We start from the raw sequence: 24,132 nt of genomic DNA on the forward strand, positions 1-24,132 counted from the left end.
CCAAAATAACTTCAAGACCAGAAAAATCCCAGTCTTCACCCTGACCTCAAAAATAAGAACAAAAGGCAAAAAAACGTACAACAGTAGCTCACAGTTTAATTTATGTATTTATTAGCTAATATTAATGCAGCAGAGAAGACAAAAGCTCACAAACACTCCACACATTTCACAAGACACATTGCAGGAAAAAAAAGTGACTAAGAAGGATCAATAGTATCCTAGGGTCTTGGTGGACGCATTCCTGGGGGAGGTGGACCTTGAAAAGAAAAAGCAAAATTCCATGAGATCATAAAATAATAGAAAAACATATAAATATTCAGGGGCCTGGATAGCACCACTGAGAATATGAATACCCACTAACCTCTTATTCCTGGTGGAGGGGGTCTCATTCCTGGAGGGGGCATGCCTATTGGCGTCCCTCGAGTAGGAGGAAGCCCAATTGGTGGGCCCATGGGTGGTCTCATACCAGGTGGAGGAGCCATAATTCCTAGAATGAAAAATGGCAGAAATAAAGGCCTCATAAATCAGCTAAGATGGGAGCATTAAACACAAGATAATATTTAAAGAAATAAGCCTGGTACTAAGTAGAGTTGAACAATTTCTCCTTGACCACTGCCATGCTGGCCATCCCAATTCAAAAGAGTCCATAGCCTTTCATTTAAAATCAGTTTCCAAAAGTGGAAAACATATTCCAAGTTCCTAGTTAGGTAGTTAGGCTGGGCCTTAATTCAGTATCTTCTTATTTTTCATCATCACTCCTCAAGATGATACAATTTTTTCACAGATCCACACCTATATCTAAGAATCAAATTCTTTTAGTTCTTGTCCATCAATTCCTTACCTGGAGGTGGAGTTGCTCGACCAACAGGTGTAGGTGCAGTCCCACGCCCTGGTGGATACTGAGTTGGGGCTCCAGCAATGCTCGCAGTAGCAGCAACTGCAGCAGCTGCGACAGTGCCTCTTCCCTGTGGGGTCATTACCTGAGAAGGAATGGTTAGAAAGACAGTAAAGGTAAGGCACTTCCTTGCATCATTCAAATACAGAAAATAAGCAGTTGATCACGGACTATTAAACAAAAAATTAAGGCAATTCTGCACTTCTCTTATTCTCATTTAAAAAAATCTTGGCACACTATCACATTCTCCTTTAAACTGAACATGCCCCCTTTTAACCTAATCAGTCCTTTTGCATTTTCTCAACTCCGTTTTATCCATCCATATTCCTCTTCACTCACCAACAGTGATGAGTTACTGTTATCATGGTGGCTTTAATCTACTGCCTTCCTAATGTACATCTGTACCTTTCTTCCCTCTACAGTATATGCTGCTTACATAGTATAGTACGTACGCTCAGCTTTTTCAGTCTCCTCAGCCTCAGGTTCTAGGCACTTTCTCCCAATAATATAAAAACTTGTGGTTCCTCACCTGTTGGGATGGCCCCCCAACCCCTCGGACAGGGCCCGCTAATCCAGCAGGAGCCTGGGGAATTGGAACACCAGCTGGAACACCTCTGCCGGCTGCCCTACCAACCCCAGGGCCTCCTGCAGCTCCAGCAAGTGGTACCCGAGCAATGCCAGTCTGAAACAAAAAAATTATAGCTTGAAATCAAATGATTTATGAAAGTTATCAATAATCTTATTCCTAAAAAGCTACCCCTTTCCCACCATTTTCCCATTATTACCTATCTCATATTAGTTCTGTATTCAAAATAGCATCACCGAAGGCATCCTACAGATTAAATTGTGCATTTGTCAAACTGTGAGTCCATATATTTTCACAACCTTACCAAGAGGAAATAAATCACCAACTCCTACCCTTATCTAGGTTGCAGCCAGCAGGTAGACTAACCCATCAGAAAACCCTTAATCTCCCAGAATAGACAAGCAAGAACTTACATCAAGTGCCAGGCACGTGTTACCTGACAAAGGCACACTATACTGTGCCTCTGCTGTACCCTGATTTAGCAAATATTTCAAATAATGTGATGTCCTTCCACATTAATGTTCTGTCCTGTCCTACATCTTCCTTACATCTTTGGGGGGTGGTCCCTCCACAGTCATGGAAACCAAGTTCTCCCCACGCAGCAACACCAGACCCAAAACCCGCTTTTCTTCACGCTCTGGCTGCTTAGCATTCTTTGGCCTGTAAATCAGAAGAAAATTTTAGTATGATAAGTTATGGGTCACTCACTAACATTTTTATAGATAAGTATCAATGAAGACAATAATTAATGCTCAGATGCTCATGCTCAAACAGTTAATGAGTTATGACAAACAAAACTAGACTCAACTGATATATAAGGGTGAATGGCTCTTTTCCTATCATACTTCAATCTTCCAGAATGTTCCCTCAGTGTTATACTACAGCAAAACTAATTTCTTCTTTGTGAAACACAGATGCAAGTAACGCAGCTAGGACTGTTTTTTTAATAGTACTGATTGCAAAACTTGGAATTTTACTTTTTTCTTTCAGTTTTACTGAAATATAATTGACATACAGCACTGTGTAAGTTTAAGGTGTACAGCATAATGACTTACATACATCATGAAATGATTACAATACGTTTAGTGGACATCCAACACGTCTTATAGATAAAAAAGAAAAAATGTTTTTCCTTGTGATGAAAACTCTTAGGATTTACTCTCATAACCACTTTCATATATAACATACAACAGTGTTAATCATACTCATCATGTTGTACATTACATCCCTTGTACCTAATTATCTTAAAACTGGAAGTTTGTACCTTTTGACCACTTTCATCCAACTCACCCTCCCCCATCCCCTACTCTGGTAGCCACAAATCTGATCTCTTTTTCTATGAGTTTGTTCTTGAAGTATAATTGACCTACAACACTATGTTAGTTTCTGATGCACAACACAGTAATTCAATATTTCTATACATTATAAAATGATCGCCACTGGCTAAGACTTTAAAGACAGGCAAAACTGAAACCTCAAGTTTTCATGTTAAGATGGGATTTAAATCATTTTTTAACTAAATACGTAAATACTGACGACAGACAACTGAAATAAAGGATGGGAACAGCAAGAGGCAATGACGCCATACCAAAAAGTTTTTAATAACAGACACCTGTTTATTCCTGGACTTACCACATACTATATAACCATGGGAAATTTTTTTGAAAACTTTCTTCTAATCTCTGTGATTCTAATTTCTTCATCTGTCAGCAGCAAAAATCATACATGCATGAGGCTTATACCACATACTACAGGTAATGCATTATTTAGGAGAGATTATTCCTGTAACTTACTGAAGAGTGAAACAGAAATTAAGAATATACCTAAAGCATTCATCAAATGTCTGTAGTATTCATCAACACTGTATTTTTAAAAATTCTTTTCAGTAAAAAGGCAGATTATTTAAACAAAAAATTAACATTGAAGCATTCACCATCCTAGAATTTCTGAAATAATCCAACTTTGTATGCAGGAAGACGACTAAGAATGAATAAAAAGGGAAGGACAGGAATATGTTACTAATTCTATTCAGATTTGAGAAGAACAGACTTATAGCAGTCAGGCAAAGGTCATCATCACCTTTCTCTTCATATCTGAAATCCCTAAATGAAGTGGTCAAATTAAATTTTTGGACAGTATATCGTTAACTGTGGAAACAGAAGAAATAAAGCCAATGGTCAAGGGTGATGCCTTGTAAATTCTGCCAAGAGCCTGAAACAAAGCCATCTTGAACATCTGGAGATATTACAAGCACTGACCCAAATACTCTGAATGAAAAGTCAACTGAATGGAAGTAGAATGTCCCTGGGATCTAGCAAGTGGCATGCTCTTATACTTAAAGGAAGCTCCCCAATCACAGGTGCAAAGAGGGTGACTTCCTATGGTAAGGCACAAACATACAGACATTATTTCTGAAGAAACAGCATGGGCAAACCACAAAGATAAATAAGCAAGGGGATTAGGGATTGAGACCAAATCAACACTGACCATGAGGATTCAGACAAAACAAGGGGCATGCAAAGAGGCTGGCCAAACAATTGCTAGACACAGCCTGAATTATTCTATTCACATCTCAACTCCTCAACCATGAAGAGTAATTGTTATTCTTAAGATTCCCTCAATCTTGTTGAGGGAATGTTGCAGATTAATGTTACTGATCATTTCTCAATTTTCTAAATAAATATAACTTGTTATTTTGATCATACCATACAGTCTCATTCCCAGTTTAGTTCATAATTGTATTTCCAAAATTAAAACAGTAGTATGGATACAGCTGACTCTTAATACTGGGAGATTCATCCAATTCAGAGATGAGGCCAGGATATTAGACAAGAGACCAGTCCTGCCTTTACCCTACCTCCTTCAGTTACCCTCCCTACTGTTCAGCTTCTCCCTCAGTATCCCACTGCCCAAACCCAAATGGCCTTACTTGATCTTCCTGAACTCATCACAATCACAGAGGATCAAGTTCATATGTTTGTCAAAGGCCTTAAAGGTGCCAATGAAGATCCGGCCATCTTGCAAGATACATCTCATCCTATAGTCAATGTGCTGCAGCATCTTGCTGCTCTTTCCCACAGTCTGGAAGGAGTAAGAGAAGAGTTAGTCATCAGCTTGTCTGCAGCTACTTTCTAACCCTTTCCTGTTTCTTCCCCACTCCTATAACCAATCCAAACCTGGCTTTCTTAACAAAAATATCATGCCTCCATTTCTTTTCTCCATACCTTTAAGATACTAGACCAAATTTGGACCCAGGACCATTTATACTTCCCTATGGAACGCTCTGCTTCTCAGAATCCCTCCCTATGCAGTCTTCCAGTACCCTAAATATATTTCCTCCCCAAGAGACTCCCAAACCCAGCTCTCCCTCCTAGTATTCCATCATTTTAATCCCTGTCCTTTCCCCAATTCTAATCCCAAGCTCCACCCTCATACAGAATACTTTACCCTGTTAGCTATTTCTTTTCCTCTAGACACCTAGCCAAATGGTGGGAAACTCCTATCTCCATCAAATCTTTGCAACTCCCATCGACCCACTGCAAATACCATGTATCATTTTTCAGTTCCCTTTTAAAGATCTCTGTCCTGGTTCCACCACACCCCACATCCCATATAATTCAGAACTTTGATCAGTGTTCCTCAAACTCTTTTTCTTTCATTTTTGTCCCACTAAGGCACCTTTTTAAAAGATTTTCATCCTAATTGCCCACTCCAATGAAACTTTAATATGCAGAAATACTGTATCTATTTACATACTGTGGCCCTTTTGAAGACCACAAACCACTGTCAAATCTAACATTCTTCCCATTCCTCAAAAACTAATTTTCAGTCCCTTTGGATATCTTTCCAGTTAAGAATATATGTTCTTGATTAGCTAAACTTAAACAGAAACACAAAATGGATTAGGATGCTGTATTTCTCTCTACAGACAGCCTTCCTTTGTACCAATCAAGCCTCAAAGCCCCAAACCCCTCCATTTTTCTTTCCCTGTTGATTCTGCCAAGGCCTTTCCCCTGGCTGTGGTTTTGCTGGACCCTCCATTTTTAAAGTAGTCTTGTTATCTATTGAAATCTGACCTCAGAGTCCCCCATCTGCAGGACGGTCCCTTACCACTGTAATTATGACCAAAAACTCTCTTTTGTATTTCCTCACAATGCAAGATTCCTCTTAAGATGTTTCCCAAACCATTATACCACTGTAACAGGACAACAGACATAGGTCTTCACCAGTTGTTATTCCATGAATGAAGCGTCATCTCTATAGATTAATTCCATATTAAGAACCCCCAAACACCCCACACTCTGGAAATTATATTGGGCATTTACATTAGCTTCTCACCCCTCTGCCCTAATATACATCTTACCATGATTGCTGCTCCACCAAATCCAATGTCCACAGGCAAGTTTCAGGATCCTTAAGACCTAAGGGAAGGCTACAGATAAAGGTATGATGCACGTTCTCCTACAAACAATGCAAGCTGGGGCGGAAGCTTCGAATAGTAGATGGAGCCTGCAGAGGAAAGCATGATCTAGCTGCACTGCAATCTACCATGTTTTAAAACAGGTAGACAATTTTGCATGAAAAGCACTATAAAAGACATTCAAAAACATCCCCTCATACTCTCATACCCACCAAGTAAACACCAAATTTCACTATTCCATCACCTTAACTTCCACATTGTACACACCCAGAGTTAACAGGTGGTTAAATTTAATTTTACACAGAAATTTTTAAATGTTTCAAAAATAAGCTTCATTTTCCATTCCCAAAATGTATTATTTTCTCTTTCCATCCTTATTTAAGGTAGTGTTTCATTCTCTGGTCACAAATTAACACCAAGTCATCTCAACTTCAACATTTTGGTATCTTTAAGTTTCTCCTTCTGAGTTAGTCCAAACTTTTGCTCCTTGGCTGAACTACCTAAATGTTTTCTACCTCAGTGTTCCCTTTCCCCAAGCCAAAGTCCCTTCAAAATAAGCTAGGAAATCTCCCTTCACCAAGAAGCTAATATATTATCATATACCTGCTTAAGATGTCCTTTGTTAAAAGGGGACATAAAACTACTAAATGTTTACACGGATATACGGTCAACTTTCTTAGTAATCAAAGAAACAGGCATTAGAACAATACTCTCATTTCCCCCCAATATACTTAAGAAAATGCTTTGAATAAGTATGAGAACCAAACCTAGCCAAAACTGGTAAAGGGTCTCAAACTGCTAATTATACTCATTTAAAAGGAAACACACAAATTGTTGTCTCCACTATGTCTCTATATTCAATAGAGAAAATTTCCAAACAGTAAACTGCTTAAGTACATTTAAAATCTATTTTAGGATGTGAAAATGAAATCATTTAAATAGTGGTTATGAACTATGGCAACATCAAAACAATAAAGTAAAAGAATGGTGAGGATACCATTATACATGTGGAAATATAACACTAGATTAGAAGAGATCATAATGATATAAAATAAATAATTCAGTAAGGATGGTAAAATGCAGAGGGGATGTTTCGCTATAATTACCAAAATCTGATGGCAGTTCAATACATTTTTATGAGAACTTGGGGGATATCAGGTTTTCTAATAAAATAAACTGATCATTACTCAGAATATCTCCCAAGCTTTGTTCTCCACATGTAAACCACCATGCATCCTTTGTGCAGCTTTTCCTGAAAGTCAATCCTCCCCCCAATAAATGTAGTTTCTAATCCAAATTCACATGAGAAGTTTAAGGCCTATAATTCAGATGTTCTGAATTCTGACAGGATTCTCTATAAAGCAGACGATAAATTCAGGAATACTTCGTATGTCTGAATTACTAGCAACTTCCACTTTTATGATAGCATATCTAAGATTTAAGATCTTCATCAACCTATGGAGACAGGAAGTAAATCAAGTGGTTATCTGAACTAGGGGTGGAAATGGGGAATGAATTAAATGGGCACGAGGGGATCTTACTTGGGTAATGGAAAATACTAAGAGTATATGTGGCAGTGACTGCAAAATTCTGTAAATTTACTAAAAAGCACTTGTTTATAACTGGATAAATTCTATGGTATAGGAACTATACACCAAGAAAGCTGTTTTTAAAAAGTAAACTGTCTGGACTTTCAAATAATGGTCAAAGTTCATAGTAGGATTACTTTTTACACTGCCATTGGTGCCCTCAAAGAAAAATATCACAGCTAAACGTTCAACAAGACACTACTACTGGAGCTCACTCCCTTACCAACAATGGAGACATGCAACCAGACAATGAGCCACAAGACAGTGATTATTAGGGAAAAAAAAAGATGTAGCTGGATGTAGCTTTTGAAAACTTCATTTAAAGGAAAGAAATGTAATCACAAAAAGGTTTCAGATGTAAAGATTAATATAATGGAAACTAGTATCAAATGTGCATTTAAGGTGGGAATTTGTAGTAACCTCTCCAGTAAAAGTTTAAAATTCAGAGACAGGGCTTTTACCTTCAAGTGCCAAACAGATTTTAGAGTTGAGATTTCCCAATCCGACCTGTTTCAAATGTTTTATCCCGCTTGGCCTTTCAGTAAACACATACGTCATCAGCCCTAGTTCATAGAGTTTAGCTATTAAGAGATCAACAAATGCAAACAAGATTTCCTGGTATACTGGATCAGAACAAAAAAGGAAGGCCAGTCAGGCATGTGTCTGTCCATCTAACCTGTTTGAGGTTCCAAACCCCTCCCATACCCACTATCTTGTTACCCAGTTATCAAGTATAAAAATGCATCTGGTGATTTGAGTCATGGACTAAAGAACTGGAGACCTCAGAACTGAGGATGTAATATGTATAAAATAATTTGCATAATAGGATATACATTTCACTCAGAATAGGGGTTGACTGACTAGGGAGGTTAGGAAAGGCTTCCCTTAATAAGAGGGACTTAAAATTTAGGAACACTTATCTCTCGTCCCTAAATTTAGCACACCATAATCATGAACCCTTGTAAGGGAAAGGAGATATATCACTTTGTAGAATGATCAAATGTATCTCCACAGTAGAGGAGAACAAAATGCTTTATGAGGAAGAAGACAAGAGCAGCAATATCACACTGCATTAAGGAATTAGCAGTTACGGTGAATCTCCTGATGAAAGTGCACATAAGCAAATAAATGGCCCAGAAAGCCTGACCAAAAATATCCTGGGATTCCTCAGAGGAGGAAGTTCTCAAACTTTTGAAAAGTGTGGAGTTTGAAATGATTAAACTACGTAAATATGTAAAGCTTCCTTAAATCAAAGGATATGATGGTCAGACTTGGCCAAGCAACATGTAAGAAATGAGAAGTCACAGAATAATGGTAATGTATTAGTGTTCATTCTCTTGGTTAAACAGACCCTTCACAGAAAAAAAAAATGCAAAAAGTCTAACATGAGAAAACACAAATAAGTGGAAACTATTACTCCACAAAGCAATGCCATTTAAACCAGAGGAAAACAATGTTTCCCTTTTTGAAACTGTTTATTTATCAAAGGGAAAAAAAAAAGACAACAAAGGTGGTACTGAGAAATTATCACTCTAGTAAGTATTCTTGATGGCAAATCAACACTGCTTATGATGCTGTTAGAAAGCAACATAACAAAACATTTAAGAATCATACTAGTATTTATACCCTAAGCCCAAAATTGGATCCTTACCCTAATAAATTAAAAATACCAAATATATCTTAAAAATATAGCACTAATATTCATAACAGCATAGCAAACTAGGGGAAAAAAACACAGGTACAAATGAAAAGTAAATCATGAATGGACCATCATTTATTCATTACAAATGATAACTGTGAGGACTATGTAATAAAATGAAGGAACATTAATGATATACATTTAAGTGGAATAGTTTAAAAGCATGATTACAATTAACTACATTTTCAAAAGAAAAGCAAAAGGGCAAAATGAAAGAAAATTCAACCTCATGCTGCTGCGGTTGAAACATGGGTATTTAAAGTCTGTGGTTTACTTTCCCATTTTTCTTGGCTATCACTCACATGATTTAGATTTTTATAATGAAAAAGAAAACATATCAATTGTTAAAATGCCTTTACCCATTTACATGTATAGTAGACTTTAGCACTAGTCTTAGACCTGACCCTTATCCCAGAAATTCATCTGGTTCTCTACCGTGGAATATTTACTTCATATACTCTCCTTCTACAACCCCTTTCCCTTCACCACACTGTATATTATCACCACTTCCCTACTGGCCCCATCTTAGTGTTTTCATCTTTGAAAGTGGTTCTCTAAGAGAGATTAGCCAACTTTTTCTTTTAAAGGGAAAGATAATAAATATTGTAGGCTTTGCCTGCCATTCAATGTGTCACAAATACTCCCATCTGCCACTGTACTGCCAATAACAGCCACAGGCCATACGTAAATAAATAGACATGGCTGTGTGTCAATAAATTTACAAAAACAGGCAATAAATGGGCCAGATACTTTACCAACTCCTGCTCTATAACAATCTTAGTACCTAGTACTGTTTAGATGAAACGAGCACTTGAAACTCAGAAAACTGGATGGTCCTACTTACAGATAATGTATAATTTAAATAATACTTTACTCAGGAACTTACAAGAGTATGTAAACTGCACTGAGAAGCCAAAAAATTCTTGGTTAAAAATAGTCAATTATGCACACTTACTTATTTAAAAACGCCCTTACTCTGGGGAACAGCTGAAGACAATGATCAGATTCTACCCGCCCCCCGAAATCAATTCCACTGTCTTGCAATCAAATCCAATCAATTACTGCCGAATGCTGGGTAAAGGATTCAGCTGGGGAGGATTTTCCCTTTGCTTTAAAATTTGAAATGATGGCCATAAACAGGCCTAATTAATTTGAGTTGAGGGGTTATATTTCAAAATAGAAATAAAGAAAATCTAGAAGAAAACTCATCTATAAACCCCTTTCCTCTAGTAGTTTCTAAAAAGTATATATTAAACCCTTTGGATTGAGATCTTAATTTTTTAAAAGTCGGAAAGGAAAAATAAAGTATTAAATCAAAATTAATAGCGTTTTCCTAAAAATCTAAGCAACCAACACGAGACACACTGTAAATAAACCTACGTAACATTGAAAAATCATAGATTAATAGCTTTATTACATTGTCAGCTGATTCAAACACATTGGTAAAAAAAGGTAAGAAAAAGATAAAACAAAAAAATTAGTAAATAAGCATGGGAAATACTTAGCTTCTCATTTGCTAATGGATGTGATATGTATTTATAATTCAATAGAAACAAATTATATATAATTAACATAAACAATGAAGATGAAAGTGTAACTGGCACTATATTTTTTCATGACAACAGACTAATGTAATAATTCATAATACAATTCAGAAAATGTACCTTAATTTCAAATTCCTTGACTCAATTTATTTTTACATCTGCATATCCAAGGAAATGATCCTATCTAAAGTTTTATGCAAAGCAATTCACTGAAGCTTTATTTCAAACTATCAGCAGAAAAAAAATGAAGTCTCTCACAAAAAGAAATTATAAAACATATTAGCAGGATATTCAGCAGCTATTTATAATGAAATATTTTTCATTATGTTACGGTGAAAATCAGTACAAGTTAAATATGAATAAAAAAACTACCTAGGGCTTCCCTGGTGGCACAGTGGTTGAGAGTCCACCTGCCGATGCAGGGGACATGGGTTCGTGCCCCGGTCCGGGAAGATCCCACACGCCACAGAGCAGCTAGGCCCGTTAGCCATGGCCGCTGAGAGGCCCATGTACCACAAAAAAAAAAAAAAAAAAAAGAACTACCTAAAAAAGCAAGGACTATACAATGTCTGAAAAGTAATACATGACAAGCATCAGGGTAAAAGCATTAAGACCCTGCTTTTACTTTTTTAAACTTTCTGCTATGTGTTTATTTGTATGAAGCCTTTAAGAAAAAAAACTTCTTTGGACATAACCCAAATAATTAAATGACCTCCAAACACCCTACCCTTTAATTAGTTCTTTATTCTTGATCATGACTGCATCAGCTCTAACCTGTTTTATTTTGTTTTCTCTCTTGGAATCAGCTACCTGGGTGTTCCAATACTTCTTTAACCACCTCTTGGTGTCTCAGCTAAGAATGCCTGTCTCAGTTCCGCCTGGAAATCCACCACAGGTACTTGCTGCTGCTGCTGAGATCGCCTTGGATACAGGTGACACCTATGACAAGAACACAATACACATAAATGAAAAGACATTTTCCTATATAGATAACAATGTGAAAGAAAACACAGAGACCCTTACATTTAAGGAGATCCTCATTTAGGGTCAGAGCATGCCATTACCTTATGAAGAAAGTATAAAACTGGAGACTCCACACAGAGTTACTGGGACTGAGGGATACTTACCCTCTTGGGGGATACTAGCAAGGAACTTAAAAAAAAAAAAAAAGCTCTTTTTGTTTAAAATGCCCTGTGAAAAGTACCATCAGTATAATATCCATTACTTACTTTCCAATCTGGAAACAATTCTTTAACCCCCAAGGAGGGAGGTGGGCATTTGTTAAGGCATTTCCAGTGAGACATTAAGGCTGTCATTCATGCTGACAAGTCATTACCTGAAACAAAGAACTTCCAGGGCCCAGGCTATTTAAGCTCTTAAACTATGTAAACAACCATCTGTTAGTCATCAGAGAATTGTGGAAAAAAACGCTCAATATATTCCTACCTATCAGTCATCTGGCTGTGAATTTGATCCTGAGGATAAGAGATGCAGGAGGTTACACAGTTGCTGGCTAATAATACAAGCACGGAAAAAAAAAAAAATCACCAGCCAATTCTGCCCTTGTTGATAAGTATATATATATGAAAATATTCAACAGCAGATGGATTTGAAAATGGGACTGTGATAAAAGGTTTTCTGCTATTTTCTGTAGTTTTTAAATAACATTTTTAACATTCTGTTATATAATAAAGAATTAGGCTGGAGGTAACCTCTAATCCTTTGAGTTTAACAAGTGATAGCAGTATCTTTGTTATTCATGGTGGGCCTCTGGGATCACACCAAAGTTAATGCTAACTAGATGACTCAGGATTAAAGCTGGGTTTAGAGAATATCAATACTGCTTACCTGTTCCTATAATCCACTCACAAAGTGGATAAAGGTGGCTGGGGAAATTACACTATTTTCCTAACTCAAAACTCCCCTCAGCTTCTTCCCGTAGTGCAGCACCCTCTAGTATTTTTACATAATATACATTAACAGACATCAGGAAAATGAAGTTATTTCTTCTTCAAAAGCAACAAAATATTTCCATAGATATTGACAAACTAATGACACCTAAAGCAGTCTTTTACAAGATTAGGATATGATAATCTGTTATACTGGTCCACATTGATGCTGCACTGGATAAAGGCTCTAATAAAATATAACAAATATGATAGAACCTTCACCCACTAACAAAGATCCTCCCCCAAGAAATCCCCTCCACCCATACCTCCACCAATCTCTAAACTACCTCAAGATATTTCTAGAGACTCTGGGGAGGAAAAAATGACACTTTTAAAAACTCTGAAGTTACAAGAGACTGAAGGGAAAAAATTACATTACTATGTAAAAGAAAATAGGCAAATGCCTATTATAAAGGACAAACTATAAACTCTTCACTCTTAAATATTCCTTTTCAAAGTAATTTCCAAAACGAAAATGTAACAAAGGAAAGAATAATGAACTATGAAGAATAAGTAAAATAAACATGGGAAAATGGAGAAATCTTTCGCCTCACCAATAGTTTTAAACGTGCAAATATACTGAAGTTTTTCCACATACAAAATGAACAAATAACAAAAATAAGACGCAAAATGTTATCTACTTTTTACAACAATTTCTGTAAAAAGCTTTCCATTTGAAGTGAAATAAAATACAAATAAATATTAATAACTACAGCTGACCCTTGAACATGGGTTTAAATTGCGTGGGTCTACTTATATGTTGAGTTTTTTTCCAATAAATATATTGGAAAAGTTTTTGGAGATTTGTGACAATTTGAAAAAACTTGCAAACAAACCACAGAGGATAAAAATATCGAAAAAAGAAAACATTAGGTATGTCATGAATGCATAAAATATATGTAGGTATACATTTAACATAAAAATATGTGTTAATCAACTGTTTATGTTATCAGTAAGGCTTTTGGTCAACAGCAGGCGATTAGCAATTAAATTCGGGAGAACTCAAAAGATATATGGGGATTTTTGCCTATGTGAGGGGTTGCGCCCCAACTCCCTTGTTATTCAAGGGACAACTGCAATATTAATTTTCAGATTGATTGCTCTTACCTTCATTGTAATAACTAAGAAAAGCAAGCAACCTAAATATCCATCAGTAAGCTAATGATAAATGTAACTATGTTATTACAACACCCATACTCTGCAATTTGTAAAATAAGGTAGATTTATATGCACTGACATGGAAAGATCCCCAAGGCACATTGTTACAGAATAAATCTCATGTATGTAAACAAACAAATCACAAAGATGCCTCCCCTCACCCCATGTGTGTACGCATGAATGCATAGGAAAAAGTTTGAAACAATAGAGATCGAAGTACCTGAGGATTTTATCTGGAGAGAGAAGGGGAATGGAGTAGTGGTATACTGAAGGAGGCACTCACTTTTTATCTCAAAATTATGTGTTTTAAGAAGAAATTATATTCATATATTACTAATACTTATAATTTTGAAAAATAACAGCTTTAGGAAAGAAAAATGTTACCCACAGATACTGTCAAGATTTGTGGTAATGACAAAATGCACGTAACTGTAGACTCAATATATACCATGTCATTAGAAATGTTAATATATTTTTAATTGAAATGTCCCTTCTAGAAATACGTATGCATATCCTAAATAAATGAAGGGAAAAAATGTATACAAGTTTTTAACTGGGTAAATGTACTAACTAAAAATAAAATTCTAAATATTGCAGAGCAAGCATGAATACATAAATTAACATCTCTTCAAAGCACAGAACATTTTGCAAGCACAGAAAAAGTGACTTAGTAACAATATAAATACAGCAGAAATAATTTTAATATAAATATGTTGAAGGATGTAGAATTTTATCAAGATACCACTCACCCACACATATATGGAAAAAAGGGAAATACTTATCACTAAAATTTTAACAAAAGTTGAGTTAAGTTAGGATGGCATGGTTAAGGATGATTTAACTGCTTTTTTGCTATATCGATATAACATGCACAAGCTTCTTTCATTAATTAAATTCATTTCAAGCCCCTGATCACAGGATACTTTGTTCCAATTTGAAAATGCCCTAAATTGGTTCTCAACGCTGACTGTACTCACTCCTGGTTGCTCAGTGAGGCTGTTCTTCTCCGTTTGACTTGGACTTCTACCTCTGGTACGTGCTGTTCTGTGGTCCGTCTCAGGTGTAAACGGTCCCTGAAGCAGAAGGAGGATTTGTTTTATCCACTTCATCAATTTTTGAAATAACCATTTCTTTAAAGGTTATAGGGACTTCCCTGGTGGTCCAGTGGTTAAGAATTTGCCTTCCAATGCAGGGGACATGGGTTCAATCCCTGGTCGGGGAACTAAGATCCCACATGCCACAGGGCAACTAAGCCCGTTCACCACAACTACTGAGCCCACGCCACAACTAGAGAGCCTGCGCACTGTGACAAAAGACGCCGCATGCCGCAATGAAGATCCCATGTGCCGCAACTAAGACCCAAGGCAGCCAAATAAATAAGTAAATAAAGATTATATTTAGAACTACATTTAGTATGATGGAGTTTTTAAACTCCATCTAATTAACCTAATTAAATCTAATTAAAACATGGTAGAGTGATGTATGTCAATTATATCTCAGTAAAACTGAAAAGAAAAAAAAGTAAAATTGAAATCTTAGAATATCTTTATCCACCAATAGTCAAAATCTATCCTAAAACCACTTTCTCCCTTTAGCATCCCTTTGACGTCAGAAAACTTGGGAGAAAAACTATCTAAAAATTAAGCAAAATTGTGTATTCCTACATATATTCACACATACAGATATAAAACTATACACTTACAGAGATACATTTATATACAGGCATACTACCCATACCTACATATCCCTGAAAAATAACGTTGATTCTAAAAATGGTTTGAAAAATATTTTACTATGATAGATCATTTTGTATAGTGGAATAAAGAATAAAATTTAAATTTCAAAATGTCTAAGCCACCTCTTGTGCAAATGCTTCTTAGGATTTGCAAAATAAGAAATTTAAAACTGTATAAAAAAAAGAAACAGCCACTGACATTATAATCTTCAGAACAGCGCACAAAATGTCTGCTCAAAGGATCTGAACATGAAATCTACTTGGGTCAACCAGATTAGAAACTACAGGAACCACTCACGAAATTGAAATTCTAAAATGTCAAATCAGAACGGAGAGAAAGGCATTTTACACAAGTCATGCAATGTAATATATCAAAGGCAGAATTCAAAGGACACATACCAAAAGATAATTCCCTAAACCTGTGCTTTTAGAATTCATGTTTAGATTATGCAAAGTAACCAAAATAGCTTACCAATAACCCCAAATTGTTTTCTTGCTTCAAAAACTTCAATGTTCTAATCAGGCAGTAGAAAAGACCATTTTTTAAGAAATCACATATCAGATTTTTAAATGGTAAAAGTACTGAATATACTTTGCTAATCTCCTTGACCTTTGATTAGGCAATGTGACAACACCTAAAGTACCTAATGAGAAAGAAATCCATAAATAGGATTTCATCAAAAGTGAACATTTCAGAAAATTAGCACTTAAGGAAATAAAATGTTATATGTACATAATGTTAATTTTTTGCTCCAAAATCACTTTCATTAAAAAAATACTAATCTGAAAATGCACTGAAGAAAATGTGATGAGATCACACAATATTTTTCCTAACGACCTAATATTCTATCAAATATTTAGGATGCCTTACACCTCTCCCCTCAAAAAAAACTCAATTATAAACTCAACGACTAGGACCTCAAGAATGAGAAATAAAAAAACACAAAGATAATGTGAGGTAATCCCAGTCTGTGATCTTCCAACAAACATAAGACGATCAGTGCCTCCAAAACAAACGCTATAGAATCATCAAGAATTCTGAGCCACCCAGCATTCAGGAACCAGAAAATAAACTTCTCCGCCAAACCTTTATTAGTGAAGGATGCGGCCTTAACCATCAACAACCCTTGCTCAACGTACCTTGCTTTAGAAAACAACACACAGTCCTTCGACTAAGTGTCCTTGCTCTAAACTTCAGAAAGCGTTCACACTCCCTCCCCATTCTCAAAAAGCCGTGGTACTATACCAAATATTCACAAGGCAGGAGAGAGACCTTCAAACTTCACCTCTTTCCACAGGGTCCGCCATATTGAAGTCCTGAGCCCGAGGGCATGACTACAAAATGGCGGACCAGGAATGATGCACACTCATCTTGCAAAGGGCCAAATGATCAGAAGTTCATATTTGAAGCACTATCTTCCTACAAGCAGAAAAAAGTAGGTGCAAATCATATAAGTATCGCAAAATACCAGACTCCTGCTATTTTTCAAACTACTGGAAAATAATTCCAGAACAAAGCTTCCCAGGCTTCTGAATTTGTATTTTCCTTAATTACATTCTAACTCAGCACACAACCAGGCGTACTGTTTATGATGCACGAGGAAAAAAAGAAAAAAGGCAAGCACATCAAAATCCTGCAAAGAAAGTCCTTAAAAATATCCCCCCAAAAGTCAAAGTAGTGGAATACATAATACAGGAATAGTTACTTTGTTAATTATCCTTTCTCAGCAAATATTCACAGCAGCTCCAACTTCAAAAATGATGGAACGAAACCATTAATTTAAAAATTCGATTAAGGGCAAGAATTCACTAATCCCACATACACCCACATTCTACTTTTCTCTCTCCAGTTCTCCTTGAGCAAGCACAACTCAGCCCTCAGTTCCTAGGAGCTCTGGAGGAGCTGCGACCCCCTGATTTAAGGAAAGTATCTATAAAGATGACATCATCAATGGAATATCCAGCGATTAAGAAATACGACAGACACTTAAAAGAGATGCAGTTGTGGAATCATATAACCTGGAAAGTTGAAATCAGAGGTTATAGGAACGGGAATTGTCTAAAGGGATACTGAAGCCACCTGAATGTGGCGAACAATTAAGACTGTTCACAATACAACCTAGGGAGAATCTACAAAAATGGAAAAGCTCCTGCACCGGTGATGGAGGCTGTCTTAAGTAGCACAGTAAATCCCGGAATGCCCTCACCTCTCTTGGCCTCCAGGCCCTTAAACGTAACAGAAAACCCGGGGCACAGTGCAGCTGCCCTGCCATTCCAGGGAGGCAAAGAATGTACAAATTGCCCCCTGTATAAATCTCTGATCTCCCCACCTTCCCCACTCCACTGCGGCACTGCAAGGAAATGGTGGAACGCCAGGCAGTGGCTGAGCAAACCTGTCTCCTTCCTCCCCTCCCCCTACCCCCACTGCAGCACAGTAGGGAAGAAAACAGGGATTGGGTACACAGGTGAAGGAGGTGGCTGGCCACCCCACACAGCAAAGACTGCACAAACCCCTTCCCCCGAAGCATGCCCCACCGCAGGGGGGAAGTGGTGTCGTCGCTGCTGCGCCTGCGCACCCTAAACCCACACCTTCCCTACTGCGGCATTAGGACGCGGCAGCCGCCCACCCAGGCCCGCCTCCTCTACCTAGCACGTCGCTTTGCAGAGGGTGCGGCTGACACCCCTGCCAGGCAGAAGTGGCACAGCTGACCCTCCCACACTGCGGCACTGGGGGGAGGGGCAGCACCCCCCCCCACACACACACACACACCCCTCGCGCCTGCGCAGACCCATACAGCTGCGGCAGCAGCCATCTTCGCGGAGCTGCACAATGGCAGTTACGCGACACCGATCCCCGCGCACTCCCGGGCTGGCCTTAGAAATTCTCATTCCAAACGCAGGGAAAACCTACGCGAACGAGAGACACCCCTACATGTCACATCCCAGAACCTGGCAGGTCCCCCGCAAGATGCACTAAACAGGCTGTGGACATCATATCCCTCATCTTACACCAAACCCACAAATGTGAGAAAAATAAAGGACTTAAGTATATAAGGACCGGACATTTCTGCAGCCACCCCTTCAGCTGAGGCGCAGGGTAGGAGTTTCGCCACAGTATTCAAATTCTAAGAGCACCACTAGTCACAGAAAATTGAACGTTTTCTTTTCTTCAAACGAATGGCCTCCTCCAACTGCCCGCCCCCGCCCCTGCCCCTCCCCCTCAACCCCCTCTACCACTGCCCAGAGGGCGACTCCGCGAGACCCCCAGTCCTGTCACGGCCCCACCGCCACCCTGCGGCCCCCATCATCGCTGTCACCCCGCCGTCCCCACACCGTGGCAACACAGGCCACCCCGCCACACTCCTGCCGCCCCCTCCAATCACCCCCGCCACAGGCACCGCGGTCACCCCGCCGCGCCCTCCAATCATCCCCGCCACAGCCACTGCGGACACCCCGCCACCTCCTTCATATCAGTGCCACGGGAACCACCCCAACCACCCCCTCCCACTACTGCCACACACCAGTGCCTCCGCGGACACAGCACCTGCTGCCCCCTGGCCAGTACTGCAGCCCCACTGACCCCACCCTTTGTACCCTCCCCCACTTAACACACCACAGTGGCCACCGCGATGTACCCTCGCCACCCGCGGTCACGGCCTTGGACCTCAAGGACAAAGGGCCACCCTAGAGAGGGTCTGAGGGGACGCGACAGGATGGTGCAGACGCGCCAAGACCTGACAAGACGCGGACAGAATACCCCCGAGGAGGGCCAGCCCAGCCCCAAGCCTCCAGAAGGTGCCCTATCCGGCCTCCGGACAAAGAACTTGAGGGCCCAGATCCCCAGTAAATACTGAAATATTTCTAGTTCTGGAAGCCTGGGATATCATGCAAACAAAAATGTTTCCCATGCTGCCTCTGAGGGAAGACACCACTCGGCTGACCTGGCCCGCTCCATCGCGCCGCTGGCCGCTCCTCAGAACACACCGTTAGGCATCTCCGGCAGCAGCTCCACTCTACGCGGCCTTTGCCGGGGCGGCACCAAGAAATACGCCGGCTTTGCCTGCGCGTGCGCGGCAACCCCCTCACCACCGGGCCTTGGGCACGCATGCGCGTCTGTTTGCCGCAGTAGCGGTGCCGCAGCCCTGCAGGTGCCCCGGCGCCCTACCTGACAGGAAGAACTGGGGGATGGTATCTTCCGGACCCCAGGTGATCAAAGCACGGGGGCCTTAGGGGTGGGGGGAATCCAGGAGCCACCACCAGCCTGCAGTTAATGGCTCTCAGAGTCGCACTAAATGTTACAGTGGTACTTCCACCCAGGGGAGTGGGAATTGAGTATTTATTTTTTGTGAACTTTATAAAGTCCGTACCTTTTTCAGATTTCCTTAGGTTTTTCCCCAGTGTCCTTTTCCTGTTGAAAGGTAACATAAATATTATGTTCAGTAGTCATGTTTCTTTAAAACTCCTCTTGGTTGTGACGGTTTAGATTTTTTTTGGTTTTGTTTTTTAACTTTCACCATGTTTATATTTTTACAGTGATCATTAATTACTTTCACAATTAAAAATTAAGGTAAAACAAAATTAAACTTCACTCTAAGATCTAATGTACTTGACTGTCAGTTTCCTGACTCTTCTTCACCCTTTTCTAGCCTGCTTTTTCTGAAACGTCTGACTACTCTACTAATTTCTTGACTGCTCTACAGTATTCAGAAGCTGCCTTTGGATGCCGGGGAAGGCATGATAGGATCCCTGACCTTACAGATGATCTAGAGACAGCAGCCATTTTGGCTCACTCATTAATTGAAAGCGGATATTTTAAATCAGTTTATAGGCCTGGTGAGCATATCCTGCAATTTGGTAATGAATATACAGAAAAGGAGACTTCCCAGCAAGCTATAAGGACTGTGCAGCTAGAACCTGATGTCTCCCAACCATTCCTTTTCGTAAAAAAAAAAAAAAGTCGAGACATCCCAGTTCAAACACTCAAAGATATGAGCTTAAAGAACATAAAATCTGGACTAAAACTATTCTGTATACAACTGAAGCTGAAGTCTGCAAAAACCGATCTGAACTACATTACACCGTATTCAAAAATTAACTCAAAATGGATCAAAGACTTAAATGTAAGAGTAAAATGTTAATCTCTTAGAGGAAACATAAATGTAAATTTGTGACCTCGACTTAAGCAATGCTTTCTTAGATATGACATCAAATTTACAAGCAACCACACAAAAAAAAGATAAATTGGACTTCATCCCAAGTACATTAAAGTTTTTGCTTCAAAGATCACTATTAAGAAAATGAAAAGACAACCAGCATAATAGTAAAATATTTGCAAATCATATACTAGCTGATAAAAGAAGACTTACAATTCAACACTAAAAAGACAAAACAAAATTTTAATGGGCAAAGGATTTGAATTGGATAATTCACCCAAAACTGGCAAACAAATGGCCAATCAGCACATGAAAAGATGCTCAGCATCATCAGTCTTTAGCGAAATGCAAATGAATAGCTCCTTGAGATACTACTTCACACTCACCAGGAGGGCTATAATCAAGAAGACAATAACACATGTTAAGGAGGATGTGGAGAAATTGGAACCTTCTAACACTGCTCATAGGAATGTAAAGTAGTGTAGTTCAGGAAAAGAGTTTGGGAGTACCTAAAAATTTAACCATAAAGTTACCCTATGACCCCCCACAGTTCTACTCCTAAGTATATAACCCAAAATAAATGCATACATCTGTGCAAAAACTTGTAAATGAATTTTCATAGCAACCATGCTATAACAGTCAAAAGTGGAAACAACCGAAATGTCTATCAACTGATGAATGGATAAACAAAATATGTGGTATGGCATAAATGTACAATGGAATAGCGTTTGTCCATTAAAAGAAATGAAGTATTGATTCACGCTACAAAATGGATGAACCCTGAATATGCTAAGTGAAAGACCATATTTTTTATGAGCCCATTAAATGAATTGTTCAAAATAGGCAAATCCATAGAGTCAGAAAGCTGATTAGCGATTGTCAGGAAATGCGAGAAGGGCAAATGGAGATTGACTGCTAATGGTTACAATGTTTCTTTACAGAATGATGAAATGTTCTGGAATTAGATAGTAGGGATGGTTGTAAAACATTGGGAATATATTAAAAAGCACTGAATTGTGCATTTTTTAAAAAGTAGGTTTTCTGGTATGTGCATTATAAATCTTTTTTTTTTTTAATCCCAATTGAGGGACATTCTACAAAATACTTGACTAGTAATCCCCATAACTATCAAGGGCATCAAAAACAAAGGCTGAGAAACTTTCTGAGTCTTGTCACAACCAAGAGCCTTGAGACAGAAGTACTAAATGTATTATCCTGAATGAGATCCTGGACATTATGGAGAAACTGAGGACATGAATAAAGTATGAACTTCTGTTAATAATAATGTACCAATATTGGTTCATTATTGTAACAAATGTACGATACTAATGTAAGAAAGACATTGATAATAGGGGAATATATGTATGAGGTACAGGGGAACTCTCTGTACTACCTTCAAAATAATTATGTAAATATAAAACTACTCTGAAATTAACGTTGATTAAGGTAATAAAACTGATCAGAAAATGATATACAAAAATATCCTAACATGGCCGCCTATAAAGGAGAAGAAGGCGCACAGACAAGAGTAGAAGGGAGACATCCCACTGAAAAATTCTGTAATTCTAATTTAAAAGATTTTTTCCTGTAATTCAAATTTATGAACTGTATAAAATAAAAAGTAAAGGGTACAGAAAAAAGTTGTTCAAGGAAACTTGTCTGGCAAAAGACACAATAAACAAAGTTAAAAGAAAAAAAGACAAGAGAACTCATTTGCTATATACTTAGATAATGAATGAATGATCTACCCACTACATTAAGAACTTATAGAAATCAATAAGGAAAAGAGAACCTCAAAGAAAAAAAGTGCAAGGATGCCCAGTCATTATGAAGTACTTTAACACTAGTCCAAATAACAACCATATAAGTTATCTCCAATCTCCAACCCTTTTACAGATTAGGAAACAGACCCAGAGCAGTGAAGAACCACACTCAAAAGTCACACAGGTCACAGGTGGTTGAACCCAGAGTCAAGCCCAGCACACTGGTTCCTGTGCCTCTGCTCTTAACCACTACTGTATGCTGTAATGACTGTCTCGTAGGGGTAATGGCTCTCTTCCCTATAATTTTTATTCCACAAAGGATGTGACAAATCCACATATATGAACCTCAAGCCCAAGCAGAGAGCTGGGCGAAAAGAGAAAACAGCACAAAAGCCCAAAAACTGCCCCCTTAGGCTCCTTGCTTAAGGCACTGGGTGGCAGTCTTTCACTACATGCACAATTGGTTCACAAGAAAGCTGAATAGGAGAGAGAAATCTTTGGTGCAGGATCCCTCCCTGACCCTGGGAACTGCAGGAGGAAGATTATCCTATTAGCAGCCTTCTTGGAAAATCCCAGGACCAACTCAGGAAGAGGCTGAACAGAGGAAGAAAGTACCTACTCCTCTAGAAAATGGTCAAACAGGACACAAGCAATAAAAAGACACTCTTCCACCCACAGATTTTGCACACATTCTCACTGTGTCTCCAGGCTTTGGGACAAGAATTCTCTAGACTGTCAGATAACTACATCAAATCCCACCTACAGCCTATGCATTTTTTAAACAGTTGGGAGGGAATCAAAAGAAAGACTATTTTGTGACACATGAAAATTATATGAAGTTCAAATTTCAGTATCCAGGAATAAAGTGCATGCAGAACGTGCCTGAATAGAAAAACCCAGGCACGGGCTTCCCTGGTGGCACAGTGGTTAAGAATCGCCTGGCAAAAAAAAAAAAAAAAAAAAAATCGCCTGGCACTGCAGGAGACACGGGTTCGAGCCCTGGTACAGGAAGATCCCACATGCCGAGAAGCAACTAAGCCCCTGTGCCACAGCTACCAAGCCTGCGCTCTAGAACCCGCGAACCACAACTACTGAGCCCGTGTGCCACAGCTACTGAAGCCCGCGCGCCTAGAGTCCGTGCTCCACAACAAGAGAAGCCACCACAATAAGTCTTCACACCGCTACGAAGAGTAGCCCCCGCTCGCCGCACCGAGAGAAAGGCTGCGCGCAGCAACAAAGACCCAATGCAGCCAAAAATAAATAAATAAATAAATAAAAAGAAAAACCCAGGCTTTCCCTGAGTAGGGATAAATCCAGGTCCCTAACTCCTGTGTGTTTCTCCTTTAGCCTTACACAATTACCAGACTCGCATACAATACTTCACTCCTGACACTTTTGTCACCAAACGTGTGTGGGGTTTTCTCTACAACAAGCAGTTATCCATTACGCCAGCTGGGTGTCTTACAATTTAACTCAATTCTAACACTAACCACCTCGATATAGTGTGATCCCACAGGTCAGATCCCACAGTTCAGTCCCACAAGACTGCTCCCACCCCACATCAGATTCCAAATGCAAGAAACATGTCCCCAGGTTACCCATAACTTCTGTGGACAGAGAATGTAGACTGCCATATTAGTA

General features: G+C 38.9%; 2 protein-coding genes across 3 annotated transcripts; both read right to left on the reverse strand.

Annotated features, from left to right (window-relative positions):
• Positions 1–88: 88 nt before the first annotated feature.
• Positions 89–5,986, reverse strand: SNRPN (small nuclear ribonucleoprotein polypeptide N). Its single transcript, XM_030851606.2, has 7 exons — positions 5,845–5,986; positions 4,411–4,562; positions 2,030–2,141; positions 1,425–1,577; positions 842–980; positions 362–487; positions 89–256 (listed from the first exon to the last, which is right to left on the reverse strand). Exons 1-7 carry the CDS (start codon positions 5,845–5,847, stop codon positions 219–221), a joined length of 723 nt encoding a protein of 240 aa, XP_030707466.1. The 5' UTR covers positions 5,848–5,986; the 3' UTR covers positions 89–218.
• SNURF (SNRPN upstream open reading frame) lies at positions 5,851–19,676 on the reverse strand. 2 transcript variants are annotated; one of them, XR_004038202.2, is made up of 4 exons: positions 19,517–19,676; positions 14,818–14,913; positions 11,508–11,672; positions 5,851–5,990 (listed from the first exon to the last, which is right to left on the reverse strand). XR_004038202.2 is itself a non-coding variant. In XM_030851608.2 (4 exons), exons 1-3 carry the CDS (start codon positions 19,528–19,530, stop codon positions 11,564–11,566), a joined length of 219 nt encoding a protein of 72 aa, XP_030707468.1. In that variant the 5' UTR covers positions 19,531–19,676; the 3' UTR covers positions 5,853–5,990; positions 11,544–11,563. The 2 variants fall into 2 exon arrangements, 1 of the variants encoding a protein (XP_030707468.1); XM_030851608.2 differs by having other exon boundaries at positions 5,853–5,990; positions 11,544–11,672.
• Positions 19,677–24,132: the final 4,456 nt, after the last annotated feature.

Source organism: Globicephala melas, chromosome 2, assembly GCF_963455315.2.
Source record: "Globicephala melas chromosome 2, mGloMel1.2, whole genome shotgun sequence".
In the NCBI taxonomy this organism is placed as follows: domain Eukaryota; kingdom Metazoa; phylum Chordata; class Mammalia; order Artiodactyla; family Delphinidae; genus Globicephala; species Globicephala melas.